At 34.4% G+C, this 12,506-nt stretch overlaps 1 protein-coding gene across 1 annotated transcript in view; it reads right to left on the bottom strand.

The window, feature by feature from the left end:
* Positions 1-3,793: 3,793 nt before the first annotated feature.
* Positions 3,794-12,506, bottom strand: part of LOC122059931 (pleiotropic drug resistance protein 3-like) — a 29,341-nt gene continuing 20,628 nt past the window's right edge. The window contains exons 14-24 of the mRNA XM_042623011.1: positions 11,115-11,265; positions 10,881-11,015; positions 10,633-10,706; positions 10,201-10,533; positions 9,815-10,105; positions 9,534-9,617; positions 8,296-8,429; positions 7,628-7,855; positions 6,508-6,679; positions 5,572-5,826; positions 3,794-4,298 (exon numbers count right to left, since the gene is read on the bottom strand). Coding sequence (XP_042478945.1) covers positions 4,032-4,298; positions 5,572-5,826; positions 6,508-6,679; positions 7,628-7,855; positions 8,296-8,429; positions 9,534-9,617; positions 9,815-10,105; positions 10,201-10,533; positions 10,633-10,706; positions 10,881-11,015; positions 11,115-11,265 — 2,124 coding nt within the window. The 3' untranslated portion in view covers positions 3,794-4,031. The remainder of the gene's footprint in view (positions 4,299-5,571; positions 5,827-6,507; positions 6,680-7,627; positions 7,856-8,295; positions 8,430-9,533; positions 9,618-9,814; positions 10,106-10,200; positions 10,534-10,632; positions 10,707-10,880; positions 11,016-11,114; positions 11,266-12,506) is intronic.

Below are 12,506 nucleotides of genomic sequence, written 5' to 3'. Positions count from 1 at the left end.
GTCTCAACCTAAACTAAGTTGGCACAAGACAGGGCAAAGCTTTCAAAATTATGAGAAAAATAAATATTTAAAATAATTAAGAAATAAACAGCTAAAAATACAAGGAAAAATGCGAATGATTAATAGATGGTTATATCAATTGGTTTTATCTTTGAACTTTGATACAAGGGCATCCTAATCCTTCTCCTAAAAAAAAAAAAAATAGAAGGAGTCTATTTAAAGAATAGAGAGTATATACCCCTCCTCCCCAATAAAAGAGAACAAGAATGGATGATATTGAACAATGGATCTCAATGGTACATATGAGGGATGTTATTATTATTGGTTTTGTTGTTCCTATTGTACTGGTACTATTGTTGTTGTTATAGTTGATTATGCCTACAATTATTTGCATCTGTTGAATTTCAAATCTTGCATTTAAGTAATTGATGAGTTCTTTATTCATTTTAAATCATTATTCAAAAATTTAATTGACTTTCATCCTCATAAAGAGAATCCTTACTTTCCTACTATATGGAGACCGGTATTCTACCTTGCTTGATGTGTCTTACTAAAGTAATCATGGCTTAATTGACCAAAGAAAAGTGAATAATTATTTTTTTAATGGGACAGTCTAAATGATACCTCTACATTTGTACGTATTTATAAATTGAAATCTTCTTTTAATTGTCCCTTGTCTTATTCCTAAAATTTTTTTAAGTTAAGGGTATACAAATATTTTCAAAAATAACTTAAAAGTGACTTATCATTATGTCATTATAAAAATTTGTTATTATCATACATATTTTTTAAATTCTTATCTTAAATGACAATATTTACTCTCATCGAAAAAAAAAATATATATATATATATATATATACTAAAAGGATAAAAAAATATAAATTATTTGACAAATTAAGATGTGTCAACAATAAAATCTTTTTTTTTTTAATTGGTTTTCTTTACTCATGCTTTATTCCATATTGTCTATGTGGACCTTCCATATGGAATATCCTCCTTAGACTTTTTTGGCCATTTTCATGATGGTGACTATTATGCTAGCAAAACTAGTATTACAAAAGATGCATGATGAAGTATGGGAGCATGAAGACACAATGTTTCACATATTTAGAGAAACTAAAAAGGGTAATTGAAATGATTCTTTTCACTTGGCTCTTTGATAAAACTTAAAAATACAGAGGAGCCACCTTCATGATTATTTTGGTTTGATTTTTACATCGTATTTAAGTGAAATAGAAATAAAATGGAATAGAAATTCTGAAATAACTTATGATTTATTTCAGTTTTGAAATCAAATTGATTTCACTGTTGCTTTTTAATGAGTATTTTATATTAAAAATAAAAACATCACCTTTCTTCTCATGGTTTCACCACTACCATCCCTTTTTCCTAAAGATATATAAATAATATATTTTCAGAAATTGAATTATTAAATAGATTTTTTTTCTTGACCAAAAATATATTTGTTGACCATTTTATAAAATCAATGCAAAATTGAAATAAAAGTCATCCTATGCTAACACATCAACATTGGGATATTTAAGAATCAAAAGTAGTAGTTGTCTTCTTTTGGTGGTTGGTGAAGTAATTTATGCTATTAATATATGTATTTTTGGATTTATGTAGTTGATCATTGAATTAAATAGTGATATTTGGATATTTTTCTCTGTAAAATATAAGGCTCATAATTAAGAGTGTACGAGCGTGTATTTAGAACTTGCCACATTCTTTTAATTGTCCTTCGTCTTATTTTCAAAATTTCTTTAAATTTGAAGTGCAAGGGGGTATTCAAAAATAATTTGAAAGCGATACGTCATCATGGCATTTTCAAAAGATGTCATTTTTATATACATATTTTGAGTACACATGTAAAATGACAATATTTTTCTTATTGCAAAAATTTGTGTAATACTAAAAGGGCAAAAAAGCATAGATACAAATTATTGACCCCTTTAAGGTGTCAAAAAGTAAGGATGTAGAAAAACCCTTTAGAATTTGGTTTATATTTAACTAGGGTGGAAGTCATTTACATGGTCCAATGTTGATACGTCTTTCAACACATAAAAAACTATTCTGACTATTAGATGGAGAACATGCTCTGACTGACCCATGTGCAAATTTTCATACTCAAATTTAATTAAATATCTTCTCTTGTATGTTCATGACACTCCATTGGCATTTTCCATGATCTTGGATTTTTTTTAAAAGCTCTATTTAGCCACATTGCAAACCCTATTTCAAGTGAAAATTTGACATTTGGGTAGATGATCGTAGTTGTTTCCCAATAACAAAAAAAGGGTAGATGGATCCTAGTCCTACTTGTTCAAAAAATTTTGAGCTCTATCTAATCTATCATATATTTAGGCTATATGATTATGATAACCCACAAAATTTGACATGTAGATAATTCAAAAGATGCCGTGTAAAAGGAAATTCTATGTATGTTTGTATGAAAATTTCAACATACATTCAGCAATTATTTTCGCATTGCATGGCTCGTGCATGGCCGATCATCTTTCTTACATACATTCAAAGCTCTATCCTGTTTACCTTTATATATACGAACTCTCTTGGTGACCAGCCTCTTGCCATGCCAGAAGATCATGTCTGTATCTATAATGAAACAATCATCCATTTGTTAGGACCTTGGACGAATCCATCTGGTCGCTCTCCAGTTAACTCAAGGGTTAGAAATGATCCTTTAACTCGAAATCTTTTGGGACTCATTGAATCTAAATGTGAATTCATTTACCATTAGAGGATCTCTAACTCATCGGATTACCATTATCTAAAGACATTGAAAAAGAAAGAGAAAATGGAGTGAATTTAAATGTTCATCATGATGATTACATCATTGAGGATTCAAACAGATTCAATGAACTTGTCAAGAAATTCTTTTGTTGATCTCGCGAACTGGATAATTCTCTATCAGGAGTTTTTGGACCATAGTTTCAAAATTTGGATTGGGATTGGTGCATTCACCCAGATTAGATTGGTATCAACTGAGATGGATACTTGACCAATTGAATACCAGAAAAAAAGGAGGATAATTCCTTATGAACTGGGCATGTGTCAAATTTAATCATGTATCCTCTTCTATATAAGATTTCACTTCTGTATATTTCAATTATTTATTTCATTTTAGTAAGTTTTTATCTTTTTTATTAGATATTATGAACAATATTTTTCAATTGGCCAACTCCATGTGTGCTAAAACTTAACATGTGAAAATAGAGGACCCTGATGTGTATCAGTCAAAATTTCTGTCATCCATAGATTCAGGTGGATGTGCATGCCATATAACAAACCTCTCCCTCCCTTAAAATTAACTAGATTTAACAAGAAATCAAGTTATTTACTCACATTGATTATTTTTTACCCCAAACAATTTATGCACATGTGAGTAGGGGACTTTGGGGTCTACTAGTCTATAAAATTTTGATCTCATTTCTGTGCATAGATTCCGGTGGATGTTTCATCCAGCAAAACTTCCTGCTCCCCTAAAATAAACTGAAACAAAAAAAATTTCCAAGTTGTTTACTAGCATCGACCATCTTTTATGTGAGAAGGTTTTTAGAGCAAGCAGCACAGAGAAGCCCACCTATAAGGCGTATAAAATGGTATTGTACATTGAAGGGCAGCGAGGACATTCATGTGAGGAAAAGAGAGAGATAGACACAAAGATGCTAGTGCACCCTATGCCAGTGGCTCAAAGAACCTTTTCCCATCTTTTATTCCAAATATTCACTGCACGTATTTAATAATAAAAGTCCCGTGTGTAAACATATTCATAGAAAGAAATGGGAAATCAGATCTCTTGAATATGATCTTATTATTTTCTGTGTAACTTCATCTGCAAAACTATCCGTCACTCTGTTTCCTTCTCTACAAACAGAGCACACTATCATTTAAATAGATAACATAAAGCAATGAAGAGTGGCCACTGTATACACACTACTAAGCCATACCACTGTCTACTTATACAGGACCAACAAAGAAAGCAGAGAAAAGGTAATACAACTTCATGACATTTACCTCTTTTGGAAGTTCAGTTTACCTATACAAATTGCAAAAAGAGATGCAGTGGCAAGAGGGAAAGCAATGAGAAAAATGGCCGAAACATATAACCGATCATGGTGAAACCCGTAGTAATCTCTTATGAAGTTAGATAGTGTTTCAGTTTCACCAAACACCACTATCTCCTCTTTTACATTTCCATATTGTGAAGTAAGGATACCATTTAGCGACCAGGATGTAGGGGTCAAATAATACAACCACAACCACCACTTGGGAATTTGCTGCAAGAACAACACAATCCACAATTTGGTAAGCATAAGCCCAAAATATAAATTATCCACTCTCCAATGTGAAAGTTTGGACAATGTGTTAACTTTTAACAATTTCCCTAACTATAAGAGGATTTATTGATAGTGTTACTAGCAGTTTTGTAACCCGTTTATGATATGTTAATGTGGAAACCCAGTATTATCTACATGTCAAATTTAGGAACCTACTTCAATCATATGGCCTACAATGCATTACGCTTCTTCCTTAGTACTTTCCCTAGTTCAAAATGTTTCAAGAATTTGTGTTTTGCAACATTTTCTTTATTTTGATAAGTGGCACAATCAAAATAAGTTTTGGCCTCAATTGACTTTCCACATACTAGATTTTCCCACTAGTTTAGCTATTGGCAGCAAACCTGCAAATGTTACTGCAACTCACCTTAATCAAAAATATTGTGCCACCAACTGCCTAGTGTAATTGGTAATGGCCCTGCTTGTTGAATGCAGGTGCCGATAGCATGTCTCATGTTCAAGACTTTCCAAACCCCTCCCCCACCCCCCACCCCCCACCCCCCCAAAAAAAAAAAAATCCCACCCCCACTAGTAGGCGTATGGGCCCTCGATAGGACTCAACCAAATAAATATATATATATATATATATGTGTGTGTGTGTATTGTGCCTAGAAGCTACAAGACAAAACAGTCAAATAAAGGGCAAGGAAAAATAGAGGAAGCGGAGATCCTGCAGCTATAGCGCCACTGAAGGGATTTTGGCTGCCTGTCTATTCTGCCACATGGAAAATATCTGCTAAGATCCAAATCTAACTATGGTTTGATATACAGCCCAATTCAACATCATTATATTTTAATATAATACACTAAATTTTTTTTTTCAGTATATAATGGGTCATACAACTGAGGTGTATCATATCATGAAAATTTCCCATCTTTTGACTGGTTAGAATGAACATATTACAAACCCATGAGGTAGAAAATCCGCCAAACAATTGGAAGATATTTCCTTTTTCCTAACATAAATGATGCACACAAAACCTTGAAAAACCTTCATGTGGTTATATAACATCTAGTGTCCATGCAAGTGAAATGAAATAAGATGATCTTTCACTACCATCCCAAAACCCTAGGGAGAACCCAAAGAACAAATACTTAGGCTTAACACTCATGCTCAGAACCCTCTCAAAGTTTGAAAGAATTCGAGCCATAAATCTACAAAATCAAAATATCCCCAGAATGGTGTAAATAAGATAGATTAGTTAATGCTTACCGGTTTTGGTATCAGGTATCCAGAAAATATATTCATCAATGCATAGAAAGCAGAGGTTGATATAGCAGCAACATGAAGATTTGGTGTGGCAGCCACAAGAAAAATCCCAAGGTAATTGAAGAAAAGTACGGTGCAGAAAGTAGCATAGAGGTACCAGAATATCTTATATGCTGATGCACCAAATCCAATCATGGGATATGTGATGATGAGATAAATAAGAGCTTGAGCGAACAAATAGGGAAGCTCAATTACCACCTGCAAAAATCAAGTCCGTCCTTTTCATAGCTGAAAAAAGTAGCAAATAGTGATAACAAAAAAAAATTTTAATAAGATCATTGGAGCCCTTTTACATAGCTGGACATTTTCAGGCGGACTAAGTATATTTTTCGACAGGCCATAGACCAACTACTTGGATCTGCTATATGAATCTTGTACCATCATTCCACTCTTTTTAAGGTCATACCTGTGGATGACCCTTAATACAATGATGTTGAAAACCTTACCCATTCATCAACTTGTGAATGGGCCTTGAGCACATTTAAGTCATCAAGTTAACATCTATTTTAGGTGCCAAGTGGCCAGATTGGTTGGACTGAGCCAGGTCAAAATGCAGTTGGCGTGGCATGGGAAATTCCTCCCCACAATGGGGTAGTGGAGAACACTCTCCCATAAATAATACATGAGAACTTGAGAGAGGGTTATAAATTTATTTCCACTTTGATGTTGGACTTGTGTGTTGCTTCCTTTTTCATGGAATAGAGATATGGTTTTAGGTACCTGACTAATAAGCCCAAAGGGCCAGTGCCGTTGGAAAGCTGGAAGTTAGGGTCCACACACACACACACACACACACACACACACACACACACACACTCACGCACAGAGAGAGAGAGAGAGAGAGAGAGAGAGAGAGAGAGAGAGAGAGAGAGGGTTGACCTGGGCAAATGAATACCCCCATGAGGAGTACATTCCAGCAAATCTTTCCCTATACAAGACAGTGCGCTCTATTGCAACAAATGGTAGGACGGATGAGCAATTATTTACACCCAAGAAAAGAACACCACCAAAAATTGAACCAAATATATTGAACAGGTCTTGTTGGTTATTTCTACAAAAAAAAAAAAAAAAATGAAATGAGTTATGTCATGCTTGGAATACTCTTCTTATCTCTTTGGATATAATAAAGCTTTAGACAAAAAGAGCACCTTCATGTGGTAACCTCTCTATGTGTTCAAAGATCAGAATGTTTTGGTCAACAAAAAATGCTTCATTCCAATCAAAGAAAAAGACAAATTTATGTATGCAAAAGTACCTTTGGATAAAAATTTCTCATTTTGTTTAGGAAAAAGCTTTTCTAGGCCAGCACACATGGAGAAGTTTTCAAGGTGGGTCACCTATTTCCATCACGTGGAGCCAATCATGATTTGATCAATCCGACAGTTGGACATCAAGGAAGTGATCTCGATTGTCCATGTCAAATTTCATATTTCGTCCTGGTCTTATATCAATCAAATTGTCCCCATATATGTCTATAAATCCCTATATTTCTCCATCATCCATTACTTGTCATGCATCCTCTCCATAGTCCTTAATTTTTCAATACTACCTGATTTTTCCACTTGACCAACTCTGATTGGGATGGAACTTGACACGTGAGTAGAGGATCATGAGGTCTAGTTACAGCCCCATCTAAGCTGGGACATGGAAAAACCAAGCCCACCTGGAGAACCCTCCCCAGACTCTCTCGCCTAGCTAGAAATATCACCCTGTTAGCTTATTTGGATATTTCAATGAAGGAATTTGGGAAACTAATGGAAACAATCTATGATTCAGTTTTATGTCAAATAAATGTAAAATAGTTTTCTTCATAGAATCTGTAGAGAAGAATATGGGATAGGCAGCTAACGGGAGGCTATCTCACCCTCATAAGTGGCTACTTTGGCCAATGCAAGCTCCAAGGAGAATCAGGTTGGATTTTAAAAATTTGTGACTATTTCTTAAAGGGAATGCACAATTTCAACATTAGTAGTTTATTTAAGTTGAATTATTCACTTACATCTTCTTTCCTTGCTTCCAAAATAGTACTCCGAACACCAAAGATGTGATAAATGTAAACATGAAGCGCCTTAAATTGTAATCTGGACTTCTCCAGTATAATAAATTTTGTTTCCACAAGCATGCTTTGAACTGGCCCCAACCATTCTGTGGAAAACAGGTAGAAAAATGCAAACCCTTCGAACCAGGAGGTGGTATACATAATTGCTTAACCAGTTCTTTGTTTTCCCTACAATCAAAGACAAAATGAATGGTTACCAATTAACCAGGTTATATACATAAGGAAATGATTAAGAATCCAGCTCATTGGTTCTTCCATTGTTGCTTCATATTTTACTTTAATAAGCATAGATTCAATTAAGCATGAAATCATAAGATTTATGATGGCTTCGCATGATAATTGTAACCATAAATCAAGAACGACTCAGAATCTTGAGCCTGACTTGCATCAATACAAGTTTGGAGTATCCTAGAGGCTCTACTTTGTATTTTTTTCATAATAATATTGTAATGTATTGATTGTCAGAATCTTGAGCCTGACTTGCATCAATACAAGTTTGGAGTATCCTAGAGGCTCTACTTTGTAGTGCTAGACTCATAATATTATTGTAGTGTATTGATTGTTTTCACTTAGGAAATTAGGAGTTTCACCACTGGTAAACTACTTACTTGTACAAAGTAGATTCTCTATAAATTTGGGCGAAATCAACACCAAGCTCTGCTTCTCCTGATGTAGATGTAACCTCTAACATCCATGTGGCTGGATTATAGTTGTCCTTCATCTTCTGAACCCGGGAGATACCCTACAAAGAAAATTCATGAAGTAAAAAATTCAACGTTCTCTGATCATTTTGCTTCCACCATAAGAATGAACTAGCATATCTTGAAAAGAGAATGATAAGGAAAAATTGTAATGATAATAAATGGCACCACAGAAAACCATATTTTTGGGTGAATAAAATAATATATTAATATTCATCCAAAAATATATATATATATATATATTAAAAGAACAGCTTTTCTTTCCCGTCACTGTGCCTAGGGAAGTATACCTCTTCACTATTTATTACGTGGCAGTGCATGAGTTAGTTCATGTGATAGAGGTTTTCTTTCCTATCACTATGCCTAGGGAAGTATACCTCTTCACTATTTGTTATGTGGCAGTGCATGAGTTAGTTCATGTGATAGAGGTTTTCTTTCCCATCACTATGCCTAGGGAAGTATACCTCTTCACTATTTGTTACGTGGCAGTGCATGGGTTAGTTCAAGTGATAGAGGTTTTCTTTCCCGTCACTATGCCTAGGGAAGTATACCTCTTCACTATTAAAAGAACAAGTTTTCTTTCCTGTCACTATGCCTAGGGAAGTATACCTCTTCACTATTTGTTACGTGGCAGTGCATGGGTTAGTTCATGTGATAGAGGACTGGGCAAGCATCTTATTGGTGCAATTTCAGATTAAAATGAGTAGAGGAAGTAGCTAAATTACAAAAGCCGCCATTTTGTATTTTATATGCATCTCCATTTCGTGGTATTTTGATAACTTCAGTAAAAGAGCACCTTTACTTACTAATGGCTAAAATTTGGTCATTGAGATATATGTAGGGTCCTCTATCACATAGATTAACCTATATACTACCAAGTGGCAAATAGTGAAGCGATATACTTCACTAGGAATCGTGACGCCTAAAAGGACCCGAATGGACAAAGAAAACAAAGCCAAAAGGCAGGAGACAAGGCAAATTAGCGAGAAGCTAAGAGGCACCACAAAGCCTTAGGCAAGGCAAAGGAAAAGAAAATACAAGGACCAAATGGACAACCACACCAAACTTACATTGTGATGGCACTGAACACTTTCATAACAAAAGCACGCAAACATACACACACACACACACACACACATACATACCTCAAAATATTCAATAATCCTACTTGAATGCAGACCAAGTGGTCCAGAGTAGATCATGTGTCCTCCAGTTTTCAATAAAATCAACTGCAAATAGAAGAAATGTCCATTAGTTTGGAAAACTATAAAATGGGATAATTTACATAGCATTTGATACAAAACACACCAGCTATCTAGGGTCACAAAAAAAGATTTAATGTTGTGTTTCTCCAATATTAATATTTTTGAAAGTTTATGTTTCTTATTAGTTACTTATCCAAATATTATGTAATTTGATATTATACCTCGTCAAAAGCCTCAAATATTTCGATGCTTGGCTGGTGGATAGTGCAAACAATTGTCCGTCCTGTATCAACCACATTCTTCACTACCCGCATGACAATTGCAGCTGCTCTTGCATCTAGACCCGATGTGGGTTCGTCCATAAAAATAATAGATGGGTTTGCAACAAGCTCAACAGCTATTGTGAGACGTTTGCGTTGCTCAGTAGTTAGACCAGTAATTCCAGGCATGCCAACCAATTTATCCTTAATTTCATCAAGTTCGATTGTTTCAAGGACTTCATTGATAAATTCCTGCACAATGCACGTGGTACCCACCCATTCTGGGATTAGATTATCTTCATGTCTACAATAAATAATAAATGAATTCTTTATAAAGGATCTCATACAGCTTTTGTATTTGAATCAATTTCAGGTGAGAGCCGCAGCCAAGCAGAATACATCACCGACTCTTCTACGGTGATCTGTGGAGAATGTATGTCATGTTGTTCACAGTAACCTGATATCCTTGCAAATGTCTCTTGAACTTTGGGATATCCACTAATCCTTATTTCTCCCTCAATTGAACCACTTGTTTTTCTTCCAGAAAGAACATCTAAAAGAGTTGTTTTCCCAGCTCCACTAACACCCATCAATGCTGTAAGGACACCAGGCCTAAATGCACCAGTAATATCATGAAGGAGTTGTAGCTTTCTCTTTGTGATGCCTTGTTCTCTCATTTCCTAAGATCAAAACAATGAACTAAACATTGTCAGTTGATTTGGAGACTTCTGATATCAACATTTTAGAATTTGAATAAGAATAGTTTTTCAAATGATTACCAAAGAAACGTCAAGGTAGTACTGAAGATCCTGGAAAGTTATTGTTAGGGGCTCAAAAGGTAAGACCATCCGTCCTGTCCAATCATCCATGGAATTTTTAAATAATGCTAGAAAAATAATTATACTATTACTGTATAAACCAGAGTTAAAGAGGGGGTAGTAATAAATAAGTCTTCAAAATGGTTTAAACACAATTGACTACATCTTCTCAAAGATAGAATAGAAGAAAAAAAAAACTACTGGCTCACCTTTCATAGGTTTTGCAACAATTTTTTGATGAGCAATACTAAGCTTCTCCTCAACATGACCATCGTCGTATTCATCCTTTCCTTGTAATTGGGAGACTTTCTCATGAGAAATAATTGCACGAGACATCCCAGGAGCTAGAAGCAATTAGAAATCAGGTTAAGACTCCACCATTTGAATGTTGCTTTATTTTCTATTTCAATATTCCAGTCATATTGCATGAAAGATGAACTTACGCTTCAAAAAAGTTACAGCCAGTACAAATCCAACATTATAAAGAACCGTAAAAGCAAATAAGGCACCAAGAGAAATCCAATAATAGTAGCTAGCAAAGTTCAACCCATGGCTTTCAAGTATTTGGTGCCCGATAGTAGTGTTTGTGGACGTCTGCATGAGAAAGAGAAAGAGAGAGAGAGAGAGAATAACTAAAATAGATGAGTAAAATCAAGGTGATTTTTTTGGCAATAATAGATGCATTCTTGAGTGTGACACCAGTACATGTGTTGTGGGCAAAGGATAAATGGAATCAACCAGATAAATGTTTAGAAAGGAGGTTAATCCAAAGGAAGTTAATCTTAATTTAACAATGTAAACAATCTGATTTACTTCACCATAAGTCAAAATCATGGCTGGTGCATAGTTTATCCATCCTATATTATATACATGAAAAAATGTTGTTGTAACCAAAGTGGTGAACTAAGAATGCATTAAAATAATTTTTGAGAATAAGAAAGGGGATAATTAAAAGAAAGTTGCAACCTCTTAGTTCACCACTTTAGTGACAAGAAGTTGCACCCTATATATAATAAGAAAAATGGACAGACAGATAAAAGAGGGAGAGTATGACTAGGACGTAGAAAGGGCTGTGTGATATTAGCTTTTAATGTTTTCCAACATGTATCCTTCCTATTGTTAATTTGGACATGAGAATCAAATTCATCTATGATGGCCAGACTTAGGTCCCAATTGGAACGATACTTTGACCAATAGAGAGGCTTGCTTTTAGGTTACAAAAAGCAAAGATATGATGCTTGGTAAACTGAGTCTATACCAAAGAACTATAAGTGTGCATGATAAAACCATGAAAAATAATCATCAATATATAGAATAAAACTACTAAACTTTCGATAAACAGAAAACTAAATTTGAGGGTAAAACCATAAAAGTTTTAAGGAAACACATTATGCAAATAGGCATAAAAATAAATGCTCTTTATGAGACAATTGAATAAATCAACATTTATTCCATTGTTTTTTTTTATGAATAATTATTATATTCAATGAGCACAAGTAAATACATGAACTCCATTGTTGAGATGTAGAAGATATAAATCTCTAAAAAAAAAGAAGCAATGACACTAGAAAAGAGGGATATAAACATGAAAATGAAGAAATATATCTAACGAAAAAAAAAAAAAAGGAAATCATATGAAAAAGTGCAACATTTGAAGGGGAAATTAGAGATTTATCAAAGGAAAAGGGCTAACAGATGCTATATCATCTATTTTTACCACGTGGACTGAAATTTTGTTATTTTAATCATCCATTAGATGAGTAATTCCCTGCATACATCACATGTCAATTCAGTGGCATACTTGAACCATATGGGGCTCCCCCCCCCCCCCCCCC

Source organism: Macadamia integrifolia, chromosome 13 (genome assembly GCF_013358625.1).
Source record: "Macadamia integrifolia cultivar HAES 741 chromosome 13, SCU_Mint_v3, whole genome shotgun sequence".
In the NCBI taxonomy this organism is placed as follows: Eukaryota; Viridiplantae; Streptophyta; class Magnoliopsida; order Proteales; family Proteaceae; genus Macadamia; species Macadamia integrifolia.
Note: the sequence above shows the minus strand (reverse complement) of the source record. Positions and strands in the feature narration are given on the sequence as shown.